Source organism: Oncorhynchus masou, unplaced genomic scaffold (genome assembly GCF_036934945.1).
Source record: "Oncorhynchus masou masou isolate Uvic2021 unplaced genomic scaffold, UVic_Omas_1.1 unplaced_scaffold_3418, whole genome shotgun sequence".
NCBI lineage: Eukaryota > Metazoa > Chordata > Actinopteri > Salmoniformes > Salmonidae > Oncorhynchus > Oncorhynchus masou.
The window spans coordinates 31,274-39,188 of NW_027009828.1; the positions used below are offsets into that span (position 1 = coordinate 31,274).

The 7,915-nt window shown below is 41.2% G+C and overlaps 1 protein-coding gene across 1 annotated transcript; it reads right to left on the minus strand.

Annotated features, from left to right (window-relative positions):
- Positions 1 to 7,545: 7,545 nt before the first annotated feature.
- Positions 7,546 to 7,851, minus strand: LOC135534449 (TSC22 domain family protein 3-like; the record flags this gene model as incomplete). Its single annotated transcript, XM_064961441.1, has 1 exon — positions 7,546 to 7,851. A coding segment is annotated over one exon (288 nt), but the record flags the coding sequence as incomplete, so codon positions are not given.
- Between the last annotated feature and the right edge of the window lie 64 nt (positions 7,852 to 7,915).

Below are 7,915 nucleotides of genomic sequence, written 5' to 3' on the forward strand. Positions count from 1 at the left end.
CTCTCGTTACTGGCCAGTAGTATAGCGATCCTGGTTACATGACCAACGTTACAATTCCCCCGAAATGCGTTAATCCTTCTGGCACAATGCGTAGCGTGTTGGCCTTTGACGGGGTCCACCTCCCTACCACGCTGATCACTACATTGGTGTAAGAAGTGCCATGGAACGCATGGCACAGATGTGTGAGGGAGCTGAGTAGTCAACGTGCCTTCTCGTTTAGAGGTAGCTGTGTGAGCCATGTTACAATTCCCACCAAGTGGGTTATTAACCTGACACTGCCTACTTTGGCGACAAGAAATAAGAGAGGGCTATTAGTGTTATGTATCATATTTCTCCAGTAATTCTTAATAAACTTAATTCAGTAAGTTTCTTTTTGAGAAACTGTGTGCCTTTCTAAAGACCACATAAAGAAACACATACAAAGATACTCACATGGTGGCAACATCTATCTTTTGTATCTAGGGAAAAGGTCATGGATTTGTGTCAAATGTTTTACAAAGTTCCCACATGATAGCGCTATGGAGTCATCGCTCAATAAACTGGTCTATGTGGAGACAGGAGCTGCTGTGGAGACAGTAGTTGCTGTGGAGACAGGGTGGACATTAAGTCAGTTGCACAACTGAATGCATTCAACCCGAGAAATGTGTCTTCCACATTTAACCCAAACATCAGGCCTATTCAAGTATGTGCATGAGAGACTGTAATGAACAGTGAAGTCTTTGACGAGCCGGTTTCTCCACTGAAAGTGTGCCTTGGTCATATGGGCCTGTATTCACAAAGCGTCTTAGAGTAGGAGTGCTGCTCTAGAATCAGTTTTGCCATATTACATCATAATGAATGTACAGAGGGTACCTGATCCTAGATCAGCACTCTCCCGCTGAGGAACTGAATGAATACTGTGCCAGGACCATCCACTCAGACGTGCTCAAGGCCACACGTCTTGAGGTGTTATGGACTACTGAGGGTTGGAAGAGTTACACAATGATTTTACACAACATTCACAGACACGTCAATGACAGTGTGAACGGTCACGTACTGTAATATAAGATTTTCCGCCATAATTACTGCATCTAACTTCCTTCCTCTATTGCTGTCAAAATACTTTTTGTACGATCATATTGTTTTCATAATACTATATTGTACCTAATGGTATCAACTGGCATCACAATCACCTTTATTCACCCAATACATTTGCATGCACAGGAATTTGACTGGGTGAAATGGTGTCGCCACAATAAACAGGATATACAACCAGACTATAAACAGTATATACAGCCAGACTATAAACAGGATATACAGCCAGACTATAAACAGGATATACAACCAGACTATAAACAGGATATACAGACAGACTATAAACAGGATATACAGACAGACTTTAAACAGGATATACAGCCAGACTATAAACAGGATATACAGACAGACTATAAACAGGATATACAGCCAGACTATAAACAGGATATACAACCAGACTATAAACAGGATATACAACCAGACTATAAACAGGATATACAGCCAGACTATAAACAGGATATACAGCCAGACTATAAACAGGATATACAGCCAGACTATAAACAGGATATACAACCAGACTATAAACAGGATATACAACCAGACTATAAACAGGATATACAACCAGACTATAAACAGGATATACAACCAGACTATAAACAGGATATACAGCCAGACTATAAACAGGGATATACAACCAGACTATAAACAGGATATACAGCCAGACTATAAACAGGATATACAGCCAGACTATAAAAACAGGATATACAGCCAGACTATAAACAGATATACAACCAGACTATAAACAGGATATACAACCAGACTATAAACAGGATATACAACCAGACTATAAACAGGATATACAACCAGACTATAAACAGGATATACAGCCAGACTATAAACAGGATATACAACCAGACTATAAACAGGATATACAGCCAGACTATAAACAGGATATACAGCCAGACTATAACAGGATATACAGCCAGACTATAAACAGGATATACAGCCAGACTATAAACAGGATATACAGCCAGACTAGCATAAGGCAAACGATTCTGTGGTTTGATGAGACAAAAATGTTTCTCTTGCACTGAATGCAGAGCACTATGTCTGGAGAAAATCAGGCACAGCTCATCACCGCTTCTAACACCATCCCTAAGTGAAGCACGGTGGTGGCAGAATCATGCTATGGGGATGCTTTTCGGCGGCAGGCACTGGGAGACTGGTAAGGATAGAAGGAACAATGAATGGAGCCAAATACAGGCAAATTCTTGATCACAACCTGCTTCAGAGTGCAAAATACCTTTACGTTCCAACAGGATAATGAAAGTCTTTGAGTGACCCAGCCAAAGACCAGACGACTGAATCCCATTGAAAAACTGTGGAAAGACTTGAAGATTACTGTTCACCGCCACTCCCCATCTAATTAAATTTAGAAAATCCCCAAATCCAGATGTGCCAAGCTGATACAGACGTACCCAAGACAACTTAATGCTGTAATTGACGCCAAAGGTGTTTCTACAAAGTATTGATTCAGGATTGTGAATACTTATGTCAATTACATATGTCAGTGTTTAATTTTCAATACATTTGCTAAAATTTCTAGAAACATGTTTTTACTTTCTCATTATGGGGCATTGGTTCAGGCTGTAACACAACACAATGTGCAATAAATCAATAGGTGTGAATACCTTCTGAAGACACTGTATATATATGTAGAGTCAGGTGTATAGGAATGTGCAAAGAGTAATATGCAGTTCAAGGATGAGAATATCATGGTGGACCAGGTGGCCAGTTGGTGAGGGCCACGGCGCTGGGGAAGAAGGTGTTCAGGTGACGGGAGGTTTTGTCGTGATTGACCTGAACGGTCCGTTTGCCAAAGGGGAGTCTTTGGAAGATAGGGTGTCCGGGGTGGAATGGGTCGGGTGATGATCTTTCCGACACGCCTCCATGCCATGGAGTCGCACGGGACTCTCCATGGAGGCAGAAGGCAGCCGATGACCCTCTAAGTAGAACGGACAATCCGTTGCAGTTTGTCTCGTGGTCCGGGCAGATGCATTCCGGAATCACAGTGATCGAAGAGGTGAGGATGAACTCGATGATGGTTCTGTAGAATCTAATCGGTATTGTCCGCGAGAGTATTCATTCCTTCAGCTGACGCTCAAGAAGTACATTGGCTAATGTCTAGATAGGGTCCTTGAAAAATAAAATCTGGCATTTGTTGGAAGGGAACACAGATTATCTATCCATTGTCCATGTGGTAAAGTAATGTGGATAATTGATATAATATTATCAAGTAGTCCATGAAATACTGAGACAATACTTTTGTGTAGTCCATGAAATACTGAGACAATACTTTTGTGCAAGTGATATTACCTTGATGAAAAATATGTTTAACTTTCCTGGTTTTCCTCACTTCGTAAAAATAATTGAAATACATTTTTTATTCTATATTAAGGATACACGGTCTCTCATCTGTCCCAGTGTGACATATCAATTAACCTATATAGCCTATGTGTTTTGTAAACAGAATAAGTGGTTTGTAATTATCATAACATCCAATGTTTCTACGTACTGTACCAGTAGTATAATACAGTCGCTATTAGCAGACAAAATAAGATTAGATTCCTAAAGCTGTTAACAATATACAGCGACATAAAAACACAGGGTCATGTGGCTCAGTTGGTAGAAGGTGGCACTTAACGGTGACCAGTAAGAAGAAGTCTGAAAGTTTATGCCTTCCTCTCTGCGAGTCGGTCTGGATGAAAGCGTCTGCTCAATGACATCAACGGTAAACACACCCACAGCATAGGTGAGTCAGGGAGACCGGTCTTGACACGTGCACCTGACGTATGGAAACTAGGTTAGTGGAAGGACGTGTAGCTACAGTCAAAACTCAACGGAAATATACCAATGTGCATTAGAAATGTTTCCTATATCAGGAAAACCTTAGTGGCCGACCTATGAACTGCAGGGTTTCCTACTACCCTCATTTCACTGGCATATATTTAGAAATCCCAGAGTACAATGGTCATTACTTTGTGGAGTTTCGTTTCTCTGGGATGCAATGAAACAAGCAACACGTTGTAGGCAACGATTTGGTACCAGGAAATGACCGTGTTGAAATCTTAGAAGTATGATACAGTTAGGCACCCATTACCACATAATTTCTTAAGAAATTCTAAGGAAATACTAGCTTGTTATAACAATAACTCATCACCCCATTCAGTTACAAATGTAAAAAACTAAAAATGTTATGTTCAATGTAACTCTCTGGGCAGATACAGTGCCCAATGTTTCAGTTTTTGATTTGTTAAAAAAGTTTGAAATATCCAATTAATGTCATTCCACTTCATGATTGTGTCCCACTTGTTGATTCTTCACAAAAAAATACAGTTTTATATCTTTATGTTTGAAGCCTGAAATGTGGCAAAAGGTCGCAAAGTTCAAGGGGCCGAATACTTTCGCAAGGCACTGTATATAACAAAGGTATGTGGACACCCCTTCAAATTGGTGGATTCGGCTATTTCAGCCACACCTGTTGCTGACAGGTGTATAACATTGAGCACATAGCCATGCAATCTCCATTAACATTGGCACCAGAATGGCCTTACTGAAGAACGCAGTCACTTTCAATGTGGCACTGTCATAGGATGCCACATTTCCAACAAGTCAATTTATCAAATTATCTGCCCTGCTAGAGCTGTCGCGGACAACTGCACGTGCTGTTTTTGTGAAGTGGAAATGTCTTGGATCAACAACGGCTCAGCCACAAAGTGGTAGGCCATACAAGCTCACAGAACGGTCGGCCGAGTGCTGTAGTGCGTAAAAAAACAAAGTCTGTCCTCAGTTGCAATACTCACTACCAAGTCTCAAACTGCCTCTGGAAGCAATGTCAGCTTCAGGAATGGGTTTCCATGGGCGAGGAGCCGCACACAAGCCTAAGATCACCATGAGCAATACCAAGCCTCGGCCAGGGAGTTGTAAAGCTCGCCGTCATTCGACTCGGGAGCAGTCAAAACGCGTTCTCTAGTGATGAATCACGCTTCACTTTCTGGTAGTCCGACAAACTAATCTGGAACACTACCTTCCCGAATGAATAATACCAACTGTAAAGTTTGGTGGAGGAATAATGATCTGCGGCCGTTTTCATGGTTCGGGCTAGGCCCTTTAATTCCAGTGAAGGGAAATCTTAATTCTACAGCGTGCAATAACATTTTAGACAATTCTGTGCTTCCAACTTGGTGGCAACAGTTTGGAGAAGGCACTTTCCTGTTTCATCATGACAGTAACCCCGTGCACAAAGTGAGGTCCATGCAGAAATGGTTTGTCGAGATGGGTGTTGAAGAACTTGACTGGCCTGCAGAGACCTGAACTCCACTCCATCGAACACCTTTGGGATGAACTGCAGCAACACTCCCAACACTTCTGGGCACTTTCCTATTCTGATTTTAGTGCCAACTTTACCATATTTCGACAGAGTGCAGACCAGACATGTCTTATTCAACCAGCTTAAATCTAAACTGATCATTAGTCATTCATTGGAAGAGAAACTTTTTTTTTTTTTTAAATGCACTGGGCGAGACATTGACATTCTTAATAAAACAGTAATTTATTTTTTTTACTGAAAACTGAAACCGTCAGAACAGCACATTACAAGGGCATTGTTAAGATATTTTCTCCAAGGCTCAGTGATAAATCACTTTCATACAGTACACCTGGCATGTGCACAGCATCTCCTTCAAATAAAAAAACAAATAAACTGAAGTTGAAATCTAAATTCATCCTGCTAAAGATGACCGATTGTACAATTATAAGCCACAAAGAATAAACCAGGTCGCCCGACAACCGGCGATGGTGCAGGAGGCACAAAATACATGTAACACAGACAGGACATACCATAATATGCTCATACAAGAATTTACCGGGTTCAAGCTGGAGTTGTGAAATGTGTACAAAGTTTCCGTTAAGTTATAACGTTTCTTTATTGAAGTACAGATTGGTAAACTACAATCAGAATCTAAATGTTTGCATTCATCAAATACATTAAAACGTAACAAAACTTTGTCTGCATATGAAAAAAAAATATATATAAAAAAAAAAACACTGTTTACATGAACAAAGAGATGGGTCAAACTTCATTTTCTGCTAATGTGAGCTTCTGACTCTCCCTCCCTCACTCACTCACTCATTACCCATCGTTCAGACTGAATAACTAACTATACGTTACAATAAGAGCGTTGGATAAAAACATGAGGTAAGAAAGTGGTTTGATTATAGATCATGCAGAACATGCTAAACAGCATCCCCCCAAAAAATATTTGATGTGAAGGAGGAAGTGTAAAAAAAAAAAAAAAAAAAAATTAAAGTAAAAATACGTAGAAGTGTGCATTCAAAAATAATAAAAATATAGGAATTACACAGCTTTGCGTCTTTGGTTACAAAGTAAGTTGAACAATTTCACAGCTTTTTTTTTATTTTTACCCCCAGCCCAGAAATTAAATATGCGCAATAGAATTTTCAAAAAGGTTGGGGATGTATGGCAATTTTCTCTACATTTTTTTCCACAAAACTATAGCAAAGGAAATGAACAGTGTTCTTCATCAAAATATAACCACCAAAAATTCATTGAAGAATATATATATATTTGAAGAACTGGTGTTCACCTGTACAAACACTCTACGCTCTCAATACTTTACTCTCTACAAAATGTACATTCAACCTGGATTTCATCTCATTTAAATGAACTGCCTTTTAGTGTTAGCGGTGCTATGCCATAGGAAATTGCCATTTTAAAGAACCTATTGCCTGTACGGAACTACTTGTTGCATTAGACTACCAACAATGTCTGACCGATAATCATAAACAGAAACTTTTTTTCTCCTCTTCTTTTTTTATTATTTTTAAATATAAGTATTTCTGTTACATTGTTCATTTACATTATGAAAATAGCAGCCCCAAAATAAATAAATGCAAACAGTAAAACTGAACTAATGAAGGTATGTTTTTTTTTTTTTACTTGGGTCAAAGTGTGGTGGCTCTGGGAAAACTAGTCTCTCTCTTCTCACGGTGAGAGACGCATTCCTCTTATGGTAGGGTGAGAATCCTCTTCCCCACCTCAGTCTCTTTATCCCTCTCATTCCCCCGTTCTTTTCCACTCACCACCAACAGCCCAGTGTTGATTTTGGGGCCCTTTGGACCACCTCCAGTTATCCCGCCACAATTACAGCCCATCACCTCCCTCTCCTGCGTGGGACACAGGCTGCGATGTACTCGCCCCTGGCCAGTACCCCTTCGACTGAACACGGGACGCCCGGACAAAACAATGCTTTCACAGGATGATGATTGTCTAATACTGGGAAGGCCCGACGACAGCAGCAGCACACTGAAGCATGGCTCTTAACGCCACTCAAAAAGACAAGGGTGGCAAACAAAGGCCGATTTTGCTTCTCAAAAAAACATAATCAAGTATTGATTATGTTATGGTTGGTTGGTTGTTTGGGGACTCCTCCTCGCGTATTTCGGGAGGCGTTTTACGGAGACAGGTGATCACGCTGAGGTGACGTTGGGCTGCTGGAGCAGGCTGAGAGCCTGGGCTGCACCCTCCAAGTGGGGTTTGGTATTGGCGGGGGGTTGCTGCTGAGGCGGGGAGGTGCTGCCGGCCGGGCTGATTTGGGTGGATGACAGCTGGGTGAGCTGATCAGTGTTGGCCAGGGACTTGAGCACAGCGTTCTCCCGCTCCAGCTGAGAGTTCCTCTCATACAGCTCCTTGATCTGCTCCTTCAGAACCTCCACCTCCTCCCTCACAGCATACATCAGGTGGCTCTTCACTAGGTCCTGAGGAGAAAGAGAGAGGGGGAGAGCGTTAGTACAACAACTCAGGAGCATATAACACTACAGA